The sequence below is a fragment of the Aphelocoma coerulescens genome, chromosome 3 (genome assembly GCF_041296385.1).
Source record: "Aphelocoma coerulescens isolate FSJ_1873_10779 chromosome 3, UR_Acoe_1.0, whole genome shotgun sequence".
Lineage (NCBI taxonomy): Eukaryota > Metazoa > Chordata > Aves > Passeriformes > Corvidae > Aphelocoma > Aphelocoma coerulescens.
The window spans coordinates 104,143,431-104,164,608 of record NC_091016.1 but is presented as its reverse complement, the minus strand read 5'-3'; the positions used below and the strand labels follow the sequence as shown (position 1 = coordinate 104,164,608).

Here is a 21,178-nt window from a genome sequence, read left to right as displayed (position 1 = left end):
AAGTTTAGTTTTATGAAACAATCCCATGTAATAACTGAAGTACAAAAGAAATTTAGCCCTGTGGTATTTCATAGGCATTTGATTGGTACATAGTAGTCTGTACTAAAAAACAGTCACCTTACATGAATGGGGAGCTTCAAGAGAGCATGTTCCTGAGGACATTTTGTTTCCTGAAGAACCAGAGAAACCATTCTTGTGAAGAGATAACTTGTTTCTTTGTCATCTTCTTTCCTGGTAGAAAATAAACATCTTTGTGTACAATCAGTTCTCACTGTGATGGTTTTGGCTTTAGAGATTGGAAACTGGGAATGAGCCTTGCTGGCCATTCTCATATCTTGTGCCTTGCCTTAGGGATATGTGCAGGAGAAAGCAAAAGAGATATTCCCACCACTATACCAGTCATATTCATGTCATTATCCAGAGAAAAAAATAAAAGTAAGAAATTAACTGACTGAGGAAATACAGTTTTCACAAGAGACATAGATAAAAGGAGGTAAATGTATTAAAATAGAATAAAGGTCAGAACTTTTCATCACATTTCCATGCACAGCTCTCAGTGAAGTGAGAATGAGCTTCCACATGCACCTGTGAGCAGAACTTAGTATTCAGTTTTATATTTTTTTTCATTGAAAGATGAAAATATTTCTGTTTGAGCAGTTCTTTCACTCTTTAAAATACATTAGACAACATCCTTCATGGGGGCAAATTGGAACAGCCCCACTGAAGCCACTCAAGCTGTATTAATTTTAAACCTTGTTCTTCTTGCAAACATATTGGAACATATGTGCCTTGTGGGAGTGTCATCCAGACAGTTTGTGTGGGATAGAGGGAGTGAATGTCTTTTTCAGGGGTTTGAAATCCAACTTCCTCACAGGGCTAGTGCAAAAGCTTCATCAGCTTTGCACTATGTCTCAAACAAGCCCCTTTGGCACCCTGATCTCATTAGAAACAATTTGCTAAAGCTTTTTATGTCCAGGTTACCTTCCAAGAAAGACAGTACTCAGGGGAAAAACACCCACTAATATATAAATCTTTCTTAGAAGTTTTTGTTGTAGTGATGGATGAATTTTCTGTACTTCTCTTGTCCATTTTATACTATATTTGATCCCTTTGCATGCCCAGGACCCTGGCCTTGAGCTATGTCCTCTGGAGTCTCTAGTGTTGTCTGCTGCCCATTCTCTTGCCTTTTTTCATGTAGGCTGTGATCTGATACTGAGCACAAAGTACTTCACACCTGATTTGGATCAGACTCTATAAATTTAGACTCTATACAGGGTGGTTTTTTTTTGTTATAGACATCTTCCTTTGAAGGGAGAGAACTTTACCCCTGTTGCAAGATTTCATTTGAGGGTCCGAATTAGTCAATATCTCTTAAAATGAAGTCACAAAAGGATATCTTAAAGGTGACATTGTAAGACTGTAAATAAAACATAGCATTATAAATGTACCAGGAACTTGCAAATTTTTTATTCTTTAAGAGTTTTGTTTTCGTGGGCTACATGTTCTTTACTAAGTACCTTGGTCTGACTAGTAACACTCTGAGTCACAGCTTTCAGTGACAGAGCATCAAAAACACATGGGTGGGTTACACTTTTAATTCTCATCAAAAATAATAGGTGTTTGATTCCTAAAAAGCTTTTCTCTCCTCAGAAATATCCTTGAACGTTTTATCTGTGTAAAAATATAGACATTAAGGTCCCAAATCATTACTGTAGTGAATTAGTGTGTCATGAAATGTTTGGACTTCCATTCATATAAGCAAGTATTACAATGAACTGGAAGTCTTCCCTTTGCCTTTTTGATGTATTTCAAAGGAATTGGGGTCAAAACCAATTTATTTTTATTTGTGGTCCAGATGCTGATGCACTGATTGCAGGAGCACCAGGGGCACCAATGGATGTTAAATGCCATGATGCTAACAGAGACTATGTTATCGTTACCTGGAAACCACCAAACACAACCAGTGAGAGCCCAGTTATTGGATATTTTGTTGACAAGTATGTAAACATTAGCATTTATTTAATTTTTTTAATTTCCAGAAATAAAATGCCAGAAGAGAAAAAAAATTACCATTCTATCCTTTCAATGTGTTTATTCTTTATATATATTTTTACAGACACTTGGCACTGGAACTCAGTTACACACTGTGTTAAATTACTAGATTGCTCCCTGGCAAACTTTTAGCCCAGATGATTTAGTATTTTCACAGGCAATTCTGGGCACAGTCTGGGAATTAGCAGGGGCTGGAGGCCATTCCAAGTAATATTTGCAGGCAGACACATTTTATCATACACTTAAAATGTTCAGTAGTATGGATGTGGGCACAACAGAGAATGAGCCCTGACAGTATTTAATTTATAAAAGCTAGAATCCATGGGCATCTTGAATTAGATTTAGTCTCTTTAATCTCTATAGTGCAAAAGCTGAAACCTAGGAGTTATTACATTATCTTTTTATTTCTTTCTTAAATGTTATACATCAGGATCTCAAGGCCTGGTCTCCTGGGAGCTGGTAGTTTAAATCAGACTGGCAGGCCTCTGTCCTTCAGTCAGCTTTGCACTTTGCTGGGGTTTCAGCTCAGTGCAGGCAGCTGGCAAGCAGTGGATTGAAGCACTGTTTTGCATGCCTCTTCCACTGAAGTGAATGCTTGCTCCTTGTAGCCAGAGCAGAAGATCTGATCCTTAGTGTCTGAAACTGTCAGTCAGCAAATCATTACTGAAATGATTTAATAATGTATACGGCTCTGCACTTAAAAGCAGCATTTGCAGCTCATTGCTATTTGCTACCCTGTCATTTGGTCTAATTCAATAATAACTGTCTGGGAATAGCTGGAAAAATAGTGATTTATGAATGGCAGTCAGTATGAGGAAATTAACTTGAGACCTGGGGACTCTGCCATCTATATCCAATTTATGTGGCACATAGATCATAGGAGTATTTCACCTATATTGTGTATAATCTAGTTAGATGTGCCATTTGACATGTTGCTTGTATCACTGCGGTGCCAAGGAGCCCTCGATCATAACATGACTTTTTTCTGGTACTGTCAGGGCAAAAGAGAGTCTTCTACACAAAAGGTTATAGTAGTAGAACACAGACTATATATGTACACACAAAGCAGTCAGTATGAGGACATCACTCTGCTTCTTGATGACTCCTACACTCTGTGTCCCAGCCATTTTGGGAGGGAAATGCGCAAAAAAGTTTACTTGAAAATATGACAAAGAAGAGATAGAAAAGATTAGGTGAATCTTGCAAATTCATCATGTTCTGTGGAGATGAATATTAGAAATGAAAGTGAATAATTTATTCTTTATATAGCAAGGAAGAGAGCCAAACAGAAGGGAAGCAGAGAGATTTGAAAAGGCCAAAAGCCGTGGAAGAAAAACGACCTTTGCATTATGAAAAAAATATGAACAGGGTGGGAATTGGTTCTCTGATCAGAGAAGAGTGTATAAAGCGTGTGACTTTCATTAATGAGATGTGTGGCTTAGCTTCTCAGCTTAGCGAAGGTGACTTCCGGGGTTCTGACCTGGTGTGTGTAGCATGGGGTGTATTTATTGTGAGATAATACTGACAAATGCTGTCTTCTGCTATTCCAAGATGTGAAGTAGGTTTGGAAAACTGGGTCCAGTGCAATGATGCTCCTGTAAAAGTCTGCAAGTATCCTGTGACTGGTCTTTATGAGGGCCGGTCTTACATATTCCGTGTGAGAGCAGTGAACAGTGCTGGCATTAGCAGGCCTTCTCGACCCTCGGAACCAGTTGCAGCACTTGACCCCGTTGACCTGGAGAGAACACAAAGTAGGTTATTCAAGGCTTCTTTTTTTAAAAGCAAAATATTTTATTTAAGATTATGTTTGCCCAGTTAACCTAAGGAGTAGAGTTTATTTCTTCCTTTGATTGAATATCTCACTACAGACTGCAAAGTAGAACTGTGGAAGCTTCTCTATGAATAGAGTAAGCCAGCTTGCTTGTTGATTTAGCCTTGTCCTAAACCCTTGTGCAGATTCTGTATATCATGTACTTGCACACCTTCTGTTTTGTGCACTCCTTTTGGTCAGAGGGGAGTTAAAGTAATTATGAATACTTCAGAGTACTGCCCCAATGTCATTGTTAAAATCTGAGCTGAATATGCAGTTTCTGTTACATATGTTTTATGTATGTCTGTATGCTTTATGATTAATTCCTATAAAAAAGCACAGTTAATGACACAATTGTTTGCTAATCTGCCTCAAAATCAAATCCATCTACTGTGACTATGATTCTTGCTTTTTACCACAGCTTTAAATAGTACTGTCTTATCATGCCCGGTTTTTTCTATGAAAGATAGTAAACCAGTGTATGACTTTGAGTTGACTCTATTTGGGCAAAGATTTAATAACAACATTATAGAAACAGAGGTATACAGGCTCTTGAACAGGTGAAAAACAATAATTGCAAAATTTTTAAATATATTGAACTAGTTTGAGGGACTAATTGAATATTTTGATTAACAGCTGTTCATGTGGATGAAGGGAGAAAGATCGTGATCAGTAAGGATGACCTTGAAGGTATGTAGCATTTCTACAATTTCAGTCCATCTGCTTATGCTCCAGGAATTTTGCATTATAATTAGAAACATGACTTGAAAAGAAATCCATCTAGTGATAAAGTCTCTCCATTAATAAATAAAGACATATTATGGCTTGCAAGGTTGAGAGAACACAAGTGAAAGGTGAGGTCTAAAAGGATGGAGAACATCACACTCTCAACAGCAAAACCTTTATGATGTGTCGACAGAATGTTCTCACCTTTTTACTTTGACTAGTGTTAAGCTGAGTTTAAAAGGTTGAGCATTTAACTGCCCATTTGATTGTCCATATTTCCCCTCTTTCTAGCCTTCTGGGAGCTAAGTATAGGTTTTTTTAGGCTGATTTTAATGATCTGAGCAAGTTACTGCCATTCTCATAAAAACTTACACAATCCATCTCAATTATTTAATTAATAATCTACCTGAACACAGAGATTATTCTTAAGGTTAAGATTATAGACTAAATAATATTTTTTCTCTGGAGAATTGGAGAGATCACTGACAACTTTTGAGATAAAGTTTGCATTTCTTCCGGTTTTTGGTTGTTTCTCTGTGGGATGATTTTTTTTTTAGACTTGAATAATGACCTTCTTTACACTTAAACTGTTAAAATTGTTAACTATAATGGCTCAAAATTAAAAAAAGTGTCTGTCTGCTCTCTTCCACAAAGGTTATAAAGTTGTAACTCCAGTAATAACACAGTAAAAGAGAAATCACCTGAGAACAGATGTAGTTTAAGGAGAATCAGATATTAAATGGTTTTCCCAGTGCATGGAGTGGATAGATGAAGTTTCTCTATTTTTACAATAGTACCTTAAATGAATTGATATGAGTATTATCAAGATATATGAGGCACATTATAATATCAGATTATAATTGTCTTGTTTGGCTTCACAGAACATTCTTCTAATCTCAGAGTTGCCTTAGAATGATCAGGTGCAGTATATGGCCACTCTGGCATAGGCATAAATAATGATATTTGGATTTCTGTCACATGAATGTGCATATTAATAGAGTATGACTATTCAAATATTACTCTTTATGTAGATCATTACTTTCATCTGCAAGATTGGAGACTGTTTCTGAAAGAGCAATCTCACAGATCGGAAATGGTTTTCCTTTTTAGTGCAGGATGACGTTCCATTCTGGGAACCATACTGTACCACCATGTTATACCATTACAAAGTATGGGAGCTTTGTTTTTTTTCAAGAATGTCAGAAAACATGTTGATATTTCATTACCTGAAGTCAATTGGAAGCCTTTTGTCTTCATGCTGTGAAAGATTATTGTAATTTTCTCGGCTATATGTCTTTCATCTTAACCTCAGCTGATTCATGTGCCTTTCTGAAAGAAAAAATACAATTGTAGGAAATAAAATATAGAAAGCATTGTGAGAAATAAATTTTCATTGGATGTATCCGCTTGCTTTAAAAAAGGTTTGGTTTTGATTTGGGAAATATATATGATGAAATAATATCAGCGTACATTTCGAGCCTGGTTCATTCTACAGGTGATATATAACTGGTTGAAACATCACTGCCACGATTTAGAGATTACAGGACATATTGAAATATTTTTCTCTTTTTTAAAGGCAAATCTTAAACATTTAGAGGATATATGCTCTTTTCTAGCCTGAGAAGTGGAAAAACTTACCTGCAAAGAAAGAAGCTTTTTCCTTTTTCAATCACAAGCCATAAAGATAAAACTTTTAGGTGTCTGCTGAGTTGCTATTTCTGACCTACTACCAAGTCAAAGCTTCTTCAGGGCTGTGTAGCTGTTCCTGCATAGAGGTCCATCACAGGTCCATCATAGGTCACTCTCCTATCTAGTGCAGTTTTACCCCATTGTAATTCCTTGGATAGCAGAACTGGCTTTTTCTCATATTGCAGTCAGTGAGCAGGACCATGAAAAGTTGAGCTGAATTCTTCCAACCTGGTCCAGGGTAGGGAGGTTGTCTCTAATGCTCCTGGTAACTCTGCAGAGTGCGTGGGGAGAGGGGTTTGATCCACAGCATGGATCACGGCATGGTGGAGCCATCACAGGGCTGGTTACATTTTTAAGTCTCTGATTCATAGATTTTAGAAGTGCTTTAGACTGTACAGCTGGTAATACCAGTACGTCATATGATATATTTCTGATAGGTTCTGCTCCTTTTTCTGCTTTCCTCTTTGTTTTAAAGTGCTTTTCTCATTGTGCTTCCCTTCCAGCTGGTTTTTTTAATTCTAATTTCACATAATATCTCTTTAGACTTCTGTCTTTGATCAAAAAATGTTTGCACATAGTGAGTAGGCTTTTTACTAGCAGATTGAAGTAATTCAAATGTGATCAAAGAAAAAAGTGTCACCAAGTCACAGAGTTTCAGGGAGCATATTAAACTTTTACTGCAAAAGTAAGTAACTAGATACTGAGATTTTATTTATCAAAATTTAATTGAAGTGATCAGGTGAACTGCACAGATGATATCACAGCTCCTAATAGCTGAGCATTGCAGTGCAGGGTGGGAAAGTTGAATCAGAAAGATGACCTGTAGCATGAATGCTGACCCAGGAGTTAATCTGCTGTTTAACACTTGTTACATTTATTAATCTTACAGGGGATGTTCAGATTCCAGGCCCTCCCACCAATGTACACGCTTCAGAAATCAGCAAAACATATGTTGTACTCAGCTGGGATCCACCTGTTCCCCGTGGCAGGGAGCCACTGACATATTTCATTGAGAAGGTACTGTACTGTATAGTGGTGTTCTGTTGTAAGGTGCTTCATTGCTGTGTGCAATTACAGTCAACCCATTCTCAGAACTGCAGAATGAACAATAAAACCAACACTTTCTGTGGTCTTGCAGGATTTAGAAGTTGGATATTAGAGAAGCATGGATAATCAAATGTCTTACTGCAAGATTTAATGAGCATTGAAATTCAAGGTCCAGTGAAAAGGATTCCCCTATGCTATTTGCTTATTACTGTCTTAATGGGAACAAATTATTTATGCAAAGTAGCAGCTAAAAAAAACCAGAAAAGAAACATTTATAGTTTTCACAGTCTTACAGGCATGGTTGTAAGTTTTCAGTCTTTCTGTATTAAAGGGAAGTTTCTGTTAGTCCTGTGGTAGAGCAAGGAACAAACAGTAACTCATAATTTGATCTTCACTTTTTGTAACTCATAATTTGATCCTCATTTTTGCAGGCTTACAGCACCCTCTACTATACACTGACATTTCCAATTTATCCCCTGTAAGGTCAGCAAAGAGGCAGATGCCTGTCTCAGGTTCACTCCTCCCTGGTACTCTTCGTGGCTGCCTTCCTCTTTTTGCATGGAAAGGGGACTTAAGTGCTCACACCAGGAGAGGTTTGTTCTTCACCCACCTAAGTGAATAAAATTCAGATAAATCTGTCCCTGAGCCATGTTTCTAAAAGATATTGTATTACAGCAACTTGTTACAAAGTTTTCCCAGCAGGTAAATTGGCCTCATACCTGACCTCTACAACACTTATATGTCAAGCTATACTTAGTTTTGATGAATTATGACTCTAGCATATGCCCCTTCTTAACAATCCACAAACACTAAACCTGCCACACATTCAATTTTCATTGTGAATATTATAACAGCCTTCTCTCAGGCCCTTACTATGCAAGTTTTTTTCTTCTCACATGTCAAATTCTGCACATTCCTCCACAGTTCATTTCCTGGCCATCCTGTTAATATCACTCCGCTTTTTGCAGCCCCCAGCTTGTCTTTTCCCTTTCAGACACACAAAAAAACTCCTTTTCAAAGGAACCCCATAGGCCATTTCTACATTCTTCATCATCCATTACCTGCTGGATGTTGAACATATCAGTGTAAAGTGAAGACTGCTCACTAGTTAAATTTTCCAGCAAGCATGTCTGTTTCTCTCACTCTGCCTTTTACACTCAAAAAAAGTAATGAAAATTTTCATAGAAATAAGTATCTAGTTTTTCTTTCTATGCAGTAAAATATAATGCCTCCCTTGCATTTAGTCCCAGTTACATATGTCTTCTCTTATCTATAAATTTCAGGAATACTGATGTAAGGATTTTGAACCAGCTCTTGTTGTGGAAATACATTGTTAGTTCCAGAATATGCAGAAATAACCCACATAAAAAGCTCAGAGGTAGATTTCCACTGAGTGGACACCTACACTTTGTTAGCTGAATTTCATTCTAAGAATGAATTGGAAAATATACGTTATTTGCTTGTTTTATACAAATAAATTTGTATAGCTCCAGAAACAGTACATAGCAGTGACAAGGATGAAAAAACAAGTCTCAATTAAGCTCCAAACTTAATGAAGGAAAGTGAGAATGAGGACTAAAAGGCTATTATAAGAAAAAAGAATTTCATTACACTAATTAATACCTGAATCTAAAATCTTTTTGCATAAATAATATATAGGAACATCTTAGTTCATAGGTGAATGTTTGTTTTTTGCTTTCTACTGTCATCTGTTAATTTGGAAGTGTTTCTAATTATTTTATTTCAAATAAAGAAGATTCAGTCCTGAAGAATAAAAATATATTTGTAAAGCCTTCAAGAAACACAAAATGGAAATAAGTTTTTTATGTTCTTTTGAAATACTTTTTTAACAGATAAATCAAATAAAATTGCAGAACAAAATGTGATGCTGATTTTTTGTGAAAAGAAGAAATTAATGTTTTTCATGGCAGGAAGTAAAATTTACGGCAAAATAATATTTATTTCATGTTTTCCAGCTTTTTATTGTGAAGAAAATGGATGTTATATTTCTTTTTTCTGTTGAGAACACTAGGTGGGTTCAGTACCTATGAAAAAGATTTTGATATATGGACTTGAACTGTTTACATTTTTATTATTTAGCTATCATAGGTGTCATTATATACAGGATAGTTTCTAAGGAGCCATGAAACACTCTTCCTCCTCTAAGAAGTTCACAGTCTATCAGGTTTTGTTCCCAGACTCACTGTTTCAAAATTTTATAAACATATGATTTGTATGCACCTATCTATGTGCCAAAGAAATTTTCTTCGATCTGTTCATTAGGCACTTGAGTTTTACTTAAATTTCTGAAAGATTCCATGACTAATTTTTGGTTAGAGTAAACAGTTTAAGTGGGAAATCTAATGGACAGCAGACTTCTCTCAGAGTCCTGGTTTGCTGGCTCTCCTCCATGTGCAGTTGTGGTGATGATAAGCTCAGCTGCTGCATTGAGAACATTCAAAAGTAATTACTTCATTTGATGAATGCTTTTAGGGGATATGATCTTACTCAAGAAAATAAATAATGATAAAGTGGTGAGTAAGGTAACATTTCCCTCCCTATCTTTCTGCAGAATTTGGATTAGGGCTTGTTTGCTTAATTCCAAACCTTTGGCTGTTCAAGTGAATTTTGCAGGACATGAGAGTAATTCCTTTGGGACCAATCACAATTGACAGTCATGGCCCTAAAAGAAGGCTGACTGTATGTTCACATGTGCATATACTGAAGTCAAGGCTAGGAGACAGTGAGCTATTCAGACCTTTTTGTAGAGCAATGGAATGCACGAGCTATGAGAATTTGCATATGTTTAAGTCAGGCATTTTAGAGAGATCCTTCTCTCATAGCTCTTAAATAAATTAATGACAAGTGCAGTATGCAGTAGACAGACAAGACATAATGCAGTACAACAATATGTTCATTTTTTGACAGTTCACTGAAATGATTCATGGCTTTTTTGTTGTTTTTTGTAGTCCATGGTTGGCAGTGGAAGTTGGCAAAGAGTCAATGCACAGGTTGCAGTAAAATCTCCTCGCTATGCAGTATTTGACCTTGCAGAAGGAAAACCATATGTTTTCCGAGTGTTGTCAGCAAACAAACATGGCATCAGTGATCCATCTGAAATCACAGAACCTATACAACCACAAGATACTATTGGTAAGGTATTAATTGTAAGACATTAATATTAAAAACAAAGATATTTTACAAACTGGAAATAGACAAGTCTCATTAGATTATTGTAACTATGATAATAGTAGTCGACTTTATTTGTGTTCAGTTCTGTGATGGATTTAAAAAAGACCAAGAAGCTAAATTTTAGAGATGTCCCTGAATTTTCCTAGAGATCACAAGTCTCCCTACTGAAAACAATAATCAGTATAAAGTTAAATTCACTCTTCAGTGTTCTATTAATGTGACATCAAAGCAATAGGTTAATCACTAACTTTGATAACTACATTTTCTGGCTCAGGTAATTATATACTACCTAATTTCCTACAGTTTCAGCTTGATAAGGTAGCCTTTAATTTCTTTCTTAGTATTCTGAGTTGCAAATTACTTCTGGTGCACTATTCCTGCGGCATGCAGATGAGTAGATTTCAGGAAAAGGGGAAGATACAACTACCTAATCAGTGGTGATTTTCCAAATGAAAATGAAGTGTTTATCTTGGGGCCACGTTCAAAAATACAAATGAAAATTTAGGTAGTGGTTATTCATCTTGTTTTTCGAATACTTGTTTTGGTTTTGCAGTTTTGCTGATGCTACACATAACAGCTTGATGTGTTGTTAACTGTCACCTTAAGTGCACATATCTTACTAGTACACTTTCTAGTAATATAAAAAACATGCACAGTATCTGATATACCATAGTTAAAAATATAATCCATACTTTCAGCTCCATCTGTAACTACATGATAAAGAAAAGCACCTTTTGCTTTCGTATATTCTTGATTGGATGTCTCATTTATGCATATAAATTATTTAAACCATTCAACCTTCCCCAAGGTAGGGAATAAAAACACTATTTATTTCACTTAGTACAGAAAATAAGGTATCCCTTAGGGGTTAACGCAACACCTTCTGCATAACTCACAGCTTTAAGTAAAGCACAAAGCAGAAGATTCTACTTTAAAGAGAAACTTCAGGAGTATTTTCAGAGACAGAGTATGCCACCTGAGTTAAAATATATCAGAAACACATGGCTCGTTTTAGTTGCCTGCACTTAGTGTCTGTCATTTGATACTCTTAAGGGTGACTGAGACACCTTCTTGGGGATGGCAATCATTGCACAGCAACTATGGGTTGCTTATGAGCAGAAACTAAAGAATGGATGGGGTATCCTAGGCCATCCTAAATGACCCTTAAAATTATGCAATTTAATTGAGTGGTAAAAGTGTATTCAGTTTGAGATTAAAATCTAAATTTAGGTGTTTCCATGTAGGTGTCTGCAGGTGCAGTAGATGTCTCTGCTCTCACTGTGGCATTTGGAAGCATTGGCACTGGAAGATAAGTTGGCTGATGTTGCCATGAGTTGCCCCATGTCACTCAGCTATAGAGTGTCTGTTTTGGGGTGAGATGAATAATTTTCAAGACCCTGCCAACCACTGATGGAAGGCTCAGTGTAACCAACCAAAGAGACATCCTTTTCAAATGCTTTCAGTTTGCCATTTCAGAGGACTGTAGGTACTGTCTCCTGAGTCATCTCTGGCAACTCCACAAAGAAGTGACAAAATGGCCCTAAATTAATTTATTTGTGTAACTGAATTAGCCCTAGCTCTTTGACTATAGTGGCAGCTTAAGAATATGTGCTTGTAGACACACATTAAGGTCTAAATGTAGGTACATTTATCTCAGACTGAATCAATTTGATCTTACAGATTTATTGTATAAAGTGCAGTAGTGTGTAAGTATTAATCTTTATTCTAATATTGAAAGACTAAGTGGAAAACATGCTGCCTTTCTTTTGTTTCATGCTGCTTGCAGTTCTCTGCAATATCAATCTGAGGAAACTAAAATACCTTAAAAAGGCGAGTACTGGATGCCTTTCTTAACCTGTCATGTTAGGCTGAGATATTGCCTCAGTTTCTTACATTATGAAACCTCAGGTAGATATTTGATAGTGTACAGACTGTGTGTTGGTTCTTACTATGATTTTTTTTTTTTTTTTTGCATTTAGATCTCAATATTTCTGGTTCTATTTATGCACATTCATCTGTTTAGATCAATGTAAACCAACAATGATCTTTCATTGCATGTAAAGTAAACTGCATACTATGGTACATTGGGAGGACTATAGTCAACAGGTTGAAGGAAGATTTACCCTCTTTTTCTTGATGGTGTTGAGCTTGGTTCTGGAGTATTAGTTCCCAGTTCTGGCTTCCTTAGTCTAGAGGGATGGTTGTAAATTGGAGAGGTCTTGTGGATGGTAGCCGAGATGACCAGGGGATTAGAGATTGTGACTTATGAAGAGAGGTGGATGTACCTGGGCTTGTTTAGTTTGAAGACTTACAAAGATGATGGTGTCAAACTTCTCAGCATTGTCAAATGACAAATAGAGGCAACAGCCAAAAATTGTAGCTTAGTAAGTTCATGCTGGATATACTTTTTAATTAGAAAGGTGCAAGGTGCAGGAGTGCAGTGCTGGAAGAGGTTGTGCAGGTAAGCTCTGAAATCTCCATTGTCAGAAGGTTTCAAGACTTGGACAAACCTGTGACTGACACACTAGTTTAGTGTTGATGATCCCACTCAGTGATAGGGTGAACTAGATGATCTCCAGAGATCCCTTCCAACCAGTGTTCTTATTCTTCTATGACATTCATCTAGCTACTTTTAGATAAATTATTTGCACTCAAATGTATGCTTAAAGTTGTCCTGAAAAGTTCATATTTTCTGAATTGGGGTTAACATTAGTTAACTGTGAGACAGTATTTCTTAATCCTCATAATAACCTATCTCTATAGTTTATATGCATTTCTTACTGACACGGTAATGATACAGGGACATAAGCTGTACATCAAGCTCTTATTTGAGAGAGAACTTTTGAAAGTGAACATTTTCTTTATGCTTTTCTCCACACTCGTATTTGAAAAGATGTACTCCTATAATTGACTATCACAAAACCTATATAAAATCATATGGGTAGGGAGCCTCACAGCTTAGAGCATTCTGAGAAAAAAATAGAAAAATAAATATATTTTTATACACACATATAAATAGGTATCCAGACTTTAAGTGAAAGAAATCTATTAAAATACATGTCATATAACGATATTAACATGGTAGGAGTAGTCATAGCTGTAGTGATTAAATATGACCAAATTATGCAGTGTTTCATCTAGTTCAAATTACTTTTATTTTTATGTATTTCCTAATAGTATATTTTATCTCTTTTTCTTAGTTTTGCCATCTGCACCTGGACAGGTGGTGGCCACAAGGAATACAAAAACATCAGTTGTAGTTCAATGGGATAAACCAAAACATGAAGAGGATTTATATGGCTACTACATTGACTATTCTGTGGTGGGATCAAATCGCTGGGAACAGAGTAACCATAAACCTATTAAATATAACAGGTATTGATAATATTTCTGTATTTTTGGGAAGTTTGATAGCCATAGGATATTTTTAAGACATTTTATGTGCTAAGCCATAGGGTTATAATGGAAGGAGAATATTGAATGGATGTGAAGAAAAACAGTCTGCAGGGTCTCAGAGCTAAGTTTTCCAAACTGCAAGGCTATTCTCCTCACTTTTTTTTTCCTCCAAGGAGAAGCATCTTTTTTCTATTCCATGACTTTGAGTTTTAAAAGCAGATTCTAGAGACATGATTCTGAGTGTCTTGGACATGAGTAAGTATAAAATATGTCTTTTTAAGTATGAATTATGCTATGGGGTAAACAGACCTGATTCACGTGAGGAAGAGTATGAGAAAGGAGAGGGAATTTGAAAGCTTTATCATAGTCCATGAATAACAGGGCAAAAGGTCAGGCTATTTCTGCTATAAATATGATGGCAAACATGCTTTGGCAGCTGACACAATTATGCAGGAAATCCAAGTGTCCATTCCAGAAACATCAGAGCTCCTTGATCTGCTACCTCTCTGGATAAAAGACTGTAGCCCTGTTTCTAATTCCCTTGTCATGACACTAGCTCTGTTTGAATTTCTGATGATTTCTTACTCCCTCCTGAACATATCAAACTTCATTATGGGATTCTTCAAGCAATTTCCTCTGTGGAAATCATACTTAGTTTTTATTGGAATCACTCATGAATTGCAAAGTTTAGATGTGTATTTTGTATTTTCTATAACAAGCATGTAATTTTGTGTAGTATATCAGATCAGTTATTGACTGAGTGACTTTGTATTGTGATGAGTCCTTCTTCAAGAAGTCAAGGAATTTGATCAAAAAAACCCTAGAGACTAATTCTTGCTCAAAGGGGGTTGGGAAATCACAAAAATAAGAAAAAACCATTTCATTTCTTCATACATGAACATATCTTACAATAGGATAGCTCTGAGTATTTTATTTAGTACAGTAATTACCTAGAACCTCAGATCAAAACTGAAAACTATTTTTGACAATGACTATAAAAGTACAGTGAAAAATAGAGCTCCTTCCCAGAATAGATTAGAATTTAGTAAGCCAAAGTTCAGAAGGAATATATTATATTTTATCTGAGTTAACCTGCTAGATCAGTACTAGCAATCTAATGAGAACTGTGATTTTTGCTCCTGTGTGCCATCCAATTATATTGTACTACATCATGTTATTGTATTGCAGTTTGCCTCTTGGAAATATTTTCCTTTGTGAAGCAATCATGAAGCTGAGCTTTTTAGTGGACACAACAATTTCATGTTGCAGCATAGAATGATTCCTTTAAAATATATACTAATATGTGATGCTATCTTTTTAACTCAGGTTTGTTGTTCATGGTTTGGAGACTGGAGAGAAGTATGTCTTCCGTGTGAAAGCTGCAAATGCTGTAGGACTGAGTGAAAACTCACAGGAGTCAGAGGCTGTAACAGTGCAGGCAGCCCTTAGTAAGTTGGTTCTGTGCAACTCAGCTTCTTGTTTCTCGAATGAGTCACATATTTTCAGCCATCATCTCCTTTGGTCTGATTTGCTATAATAGTGTAGCTTGCAGCCATCATGCACATCTGCTTAATGATGTCTATTCTCTGGCATGTGGCTATTCTAGAGAAAGTACATTTTTATTAAAAAAAAGTTATTTATAATGACTGTTAGAAATATTGGGTAAGATGTGCTATAATGGCCAGATTGCCTTTTGCTCCTAAGTGGTAGCAAAGAAACTTAAATTCTGATTAATCTGGAAAATAAGTTTGTGAGTGACTTGGAGTGGTGCAAAACAGTTTAGCTGGAATCTGTTCCATTTAGAAGGGTTTCAGTAAGCTTTATTACTGTATGGTTGAACCAAACAAAATCCCCTTTGTCTGCTCCAGGTTGGAGCACAATCTACCTCCTCAAGTATCCTACAAACAAAATTTCTGCGTAAGATCAGCTGTTCAACCTTCAATGGGAATCATTCATGTTGAGTGAAAGGTTGAATAATTATTTGCAACAAAGAGTACACAGATCTGGGCTATCGTGGTTCAATTTGAATTTCTGGACAGTTTCAATTCCATACTGAAAAATTTTAAATAGGACACCTTTTCCCCAGAAGAGTGGCCTCTACCTCTTGAAGAAAACCAGTAGACATATTTGTCAGAAATAATCCTCTAAAAGGTTTATAATTCAGGATGGTTAATAGAAAGTAAATTTGGATGTTACTGACAAAGTTACTCTTTGATTTTTTTAGGAGGAAGTGTGTCTCATATGGGTAGGTGGCACATTGACACTAGCACATCTATCACCACAATGTTGTAAATGCGCTTACACCTATTTGTCACTGTGTGTTTTGAAGATGAGGGTTGCATGGGTTATATCACCAAACACAGAGCACGTGGATCTTATGCATACTTATGGGATGTGGACAGCTTTTATCCATTTTTGTAGCCTTAACAGGAATTTAGCAGGACTATCTATAGGTGGTTTAACATTAGCATGGCCATAATCTTTCTGTAATGTTATTTTAAGACCATTTTCAGGAGTTTGCCATGGTCATTCTTATTTATCAAGAAGTGGCAATAAAAGCAAAGGCCTCATTTTATGACTTCTGAGTACAGCATCATACTTGAAAAAAAAAAGAACAAAAGGGCAGTTCTGCTGATTACTATCTGTTTTAAATGGTGATCATTAGTACAGCTACAAGATCAGGGACTGTACTAAGGCCTTTGCTAGTGTATTCTCTTCTGAATGAGGTAAGTTACATTCTCTCAAGTTACACTGGTAATTCACCTGAAGGTATCAGATCAGCTTCGGCTGTACTGATTGAAGCACCCCAGTGTCAAGAAAGTGGTATCTTTGGGCAGACTTTCAAGTATGTATGAAAAATGCAAAACTGCTTGCTAGAAGGGGTAGCCAGTAGGAGGGGATTAAAAACCTCAGGAAAGGGTTTTCTTCATCCCTAGGAAGGTGCCCTGGTGACATTTCTGCGTATGCTACAGAAGGAAGTAGAAGGACATTACTTTTTGCCTCAATACAGCTTAAGTTACTGAAAGTCTAAAGATCTTCTATTCTTTCTAGAGGAAAAAGCAGTCACAGTCTTAATGAGGCATATAATAAGAAGATAGGACAGGAAAACTGTGGTGGTCATAGATCAGTCAGTCATATGACTTAATTTTATTCAAGTTCATCATCTTTTTTTTTTTTTTTTTTTTTTTTTTTAATTGGATGATTGTTACTGTATTCCAGTCGTATTTGAGCAGCTTACTTGTTTCTTAGTAGGAAGAGATCTTCTGACTCATTTCAATCTTTTGGCACAATATTTGGTCTGGAGAGTCTTGCTGGCATTACTATTTCCATACCAAAGGTCATCTATTCCTCCTTGCTACCTTCTGAGAGTTTTAAAACCTTCCATGTTTATATCCAGTAATAAAATGAATGTTGGTTAGCAACTTTACAACTATTTTGCTATCATTATACTGCTGAGAGCAGTATGCTGCAGAAAACAGAAGCAATATCAAAAATGCTAAGCAACTTCTACCCTGCAGTGTTTTAGACTGTTCTAACTCTCAGGTTGCTAATTTCCTTGTAGCTTGTCCTTCATATCCTCATGGTATCACACTTCTGAACTGTGACGGGCATTCAATGACCCTTGGCTGGAAAGCACCAACATACAGTGGAGGTTCACCAATCCTTGGTTATTACATGGATAAACGGGAAGCCAACCATCAAAACTGGCATGAAGTCAATTCTTCCCTTATTACCCGGACGATTTATACGGTTAGTATTTTTTGATCATTATATTTTTGGAGTTGATTTGAATTAATTCTTTGGATTTTTTTTTTAAATGAAAAAATTCTTTAAATACTTCAACAAAACTAGGCGCTTCCATTTGGATGCAACAATGTTAAACCTGGGGTAGAGAATCAGTTCTGTCCCCTACTATGAAATTTTAATGTGCATAAGACCATTCAGAATAGAAATTTTTTGAGAGAAAACTGTGAAGCACATTTTTCACTAGGAACAAGATAGCCATAAAATGCTCCACAAGCTATTTTCATTAGTGATCACTTATGTATCACCACTGTAACAGCATACAGAGAAAGGATGGAAGTGTTTAGCAGGACAGATAACTGCTGTTTGTGGAACTGGAGACTTGTAAACAAAATGGAGATGGATTGAGAAAAAATATAACTCTCCCTTTTCTTACTCTCAAAATCTGCCTGCAGCTGAAAAAGCATGTATATTAATAAGCTTAGCCTTATGTCTTGTCACCTCCTTTACAGAGTACCAGTTTTGAAATAAATTATTTCTGGTTACACTTGCAACATATTAAATGTTTCTTAAAAGAGGAAAATTTGGATGTCAGCTTCCATGAAGAATAGTTGGGGAGATAGGATATAGCAAGTAATCAATCAATCAATCTGATGCTTTTTAAATTAAGTAAAACAATCATATTTTATTCACAAATTATTAAAATTTTATTTCTGCAAGTCAGCAAATTTCCTGTACCCCTTAGGGCAGAAGTAAGTCTTGCAGGTATTTGACACTAAAGTGGAAGATAATGATGCAGATGAGCTGAGGAAGAATGCTTCTGTCACAGAAGGCAGGCAGCAATACTCAGGTGTGTGCATGCTTGTGACTGATTTTATGATTGGCATCTCTGACATAGCAGATGGAGCATGGATGTTGAGAAATAAAAAAGGGCAGGTAGGATAGGCATGAAAGGGCAAAGTGCTTACAATGCTTTCCACATATTTTTATTTTTAATGCATTTGTAAACAAATGAGTAATGTAAATTAGGGGCCACCTACCATTCAGAATTTAACTGGATATTTAAGTGCCAGTACCTGTATTTGTGCCTGAAGGTGCATCTTTGTACATTAGTTTGAATGACTAGAATCTGAAATACTGATGGGAAATAAAACCAAGACAGCTTTTAGTAGCACAGAGTATTTTATGACATGCTGCAAACAGAGAATGCCCTGAGATATTCATTGCAGCACTGGGAAATCACTGAAGGCTTTACCTTCTCTGATTAAATAATTCTATGGGAACTCCACAAATATCCTTTCCCTTAATAACCTGGGATTTCAAAATAATTTTTACAGGCTGAGCTCTTTTGGGTCTTGTGGGTCACACTATATATTTCCTTATCTTCAGGAAATTATGTCTAAATTATTTTAGTGCCTGACTTTTCAGCGTTACCTTGTTTGCTTTGGTCTTGTATTTGATGCTACCCCATATGTTTGTTACCCTCACATGTTTTTATCATTAAAAAAATTGCACCAAAATCCTTTTTTTATCTTACACTTTCAAAGAGAACTATTTATTCAGGAAAATCTAAAACTGTTTGGTATCTCCACTAGAAATTCTGCTCTCAGCTATGTCTTTCTCTTGAGACATATGATTAAATATAACTGTGGGAAAGATTAATATAAGCCATGAAATAGTACTGAGAGGCTCTTTCCTGGAGTTATACCAGCACTTTTTGGAACTGATTGGATTGTTTTTTCTTTTAGTTTCCTATTGTTTCCTTTTCTTCCTTGGTCAGTTCACTGTGACCTTTTAAACCAAAATACTATTTGAACTCTTGGTTAAGTGAATGGCTTATGAACAGTCATTCACAAACAATACAAGAAAGTATTTCATTTTAGAACACTCACCCATAGTATCTGCTAGTGGTCATTTATTGACTGGGCTCCTTGAACCTTTGCTCTAAACTTTTACAACTTTTCATGCCAATATATGAGTGTTGTCATTCCTAGGATGATGTGACTGAAACGTGGAGAATATATATTATGTTCTATAATATAGAACTCTGCAGTGTGTTTGGTTTAAGGATAAAATCTTCAAATTACATCCTTCAGCACAGTAGTAATGCCTGATAATTAATTAACCAATGTTTATATTCAAGTATTTATTAAATGAATATAAATAATGGCTTTTGATATATTGAATTGTTTTATCAAATGAAAAAAGGTAGAGGATTTGACTGAAGATGCCTTCTATGAATTCAAAGTTGCTGCTGCAAATCTGATTGGAATAGGTCAACCTTCAGATCCCAGTGAGCATTTTAAGTGTAAAGCCTGGACTATGCCAGAGCCTGGTAAGTCTATTAGTTCTTCATGAATCTCAATTCAGTATAAAATCCTTGAAACACAGCCACGAGTTCCAGCCAAAGTCTGCAGGATGTCTTTTGCTCAATTTCTTCCATAGTACCTGTTGAGATTGCTCTTGCTTCCGAGGTCTGTTAAAAGTTACCACCACACCTCCAATGATGGCATTGAGTCTCCTGGGAAATAGATGGCCTTTACTTAGATGACCTTGTTGAGTTCCCTTTCTTTCACTGCCCTCACCAGCTCAGAACAGTGTTGAGCCTTTAGTCTATGTATCTCTACCACCTCTTCAACCCCTACAAGCTCCACCTCACACTCACCACCTGTACAATATCTCTGCACCATAAATGCAGTCTACTAAGAATATTCCTAGAGTTTCAGACTCCAAAACCATGTTAGCTTTTGGTCATAAATAACACAAAAGAGGGGCCTGTTTCTTGACATAGAGACAAGTAGCCCAGCTAGTCTCCTAGACTCAAATAACATGCCCATGTATTTGTGTTTCCTCTAGATTCTACCTAGGTGTTACCTGAGAGATTCGCCAGGTGTTAGGACAACTGTGCTAACAAACATACAGTAGGAATGGCTGTGTGCTAGTACTCAGACCCTGTGTTTGGGCTGTCTGTAGTTTAGCAGTGTAGATGTAGCTGAAGACTATTAATTATAGTTAGAAGTACTATGAATTTAGGACCCTCACCAAAAAGAAGTTAAACTGTAATCTACCTCATGTAAGCATGTAAATTTGTTATGTAATACATAATATAATACATAACATGCTATTTATATGTTATATGTTATATGCTATATTATATTTCACCATATATATTATATAAAATTTTTAACGTACAAAAATGTTAAACATCTAAAGAATTAGTCCCCCCCAGCAGCTCTCAAAGCCCGTAAATAAGCCATAAAAGGGTTTCTGAAGGTCCATTCTGCATATTTTATAACACTGTAACACTGTTACTCATACTGAGCAACACATTTTCTAAAGCCATTTCTGATGTCTGGGCTGATTTGCTTAAACAAAGTGTGTTACAAGTACAGCCCATAGTGAAAGCACAGAGACCTACCATTTAAAATACTTCTACTTTCTTTTTCCACAAACACTGTAAAATACTGCTGTGTTGTTATATTGAATTCTATATATGACTTTGAGCTTTGATATATACGTAAA

General features: G+C 36.2%; 1 protein-coding gene across 4 annotated transcripts in view; it reads left to right on the top strand.

Annotated features, from left to right (window-relative positions):
* The window catches only part of MYOM2 (myomesin 2), an 89,849-nt gene that overhangs the window by 25,896 nt on the left and 42,775 nt on the right, over positions 1 to 21,178 (top strand). For 3 of the 4 annotated variants that reach the window (XM_069011479.1, XM_069011478.1, XM_069011481.1), the window contains 10 exons: positions 1,856 to 1,997; positions 3,604 to 3,803; positions 4,499 to 4,552; positions 7,167 to 7,294; positions 10,294 to 10,477; positions 13,717 to 13,891; positions 15,239 to 15,360; positions 16,137 to 16,157; positions 17,475 to 17,662; positions 19,865 to 19,991. In XM_069011479.1, coding sequence (XP_068867580.1) covers positions 1,856 to 1,997; positions 3,604 to 3,803; positions 4,499 to 4,552; positions 7,167 to 7,294; positions 10,294 to 10,477; positions 13,717 to 13,891; positions 15,239 to 15,360; positions 16,137 to 16,157; positions 17,475 to 17,662; positions 19,865 to 19,991 — 1,341 coding nt within the window. The remainder of the gene's footprint in view (positions 1 to 1,855; positions 1,998 to 3,603; positions 3,804 to 4,498; positions 4,553 to 7,166; positions 7,295 to 10,293; positions 10,478 to 13,716; positions 13,892 to 15,238; positions 15,361 to 16,136; positions 16,158 to 17,474; positions 17,663 to 19,864; positions 19,992 to 21,178) is intronic. The other variant, XM_069011480.1, reaches the window with a different exon arrangement.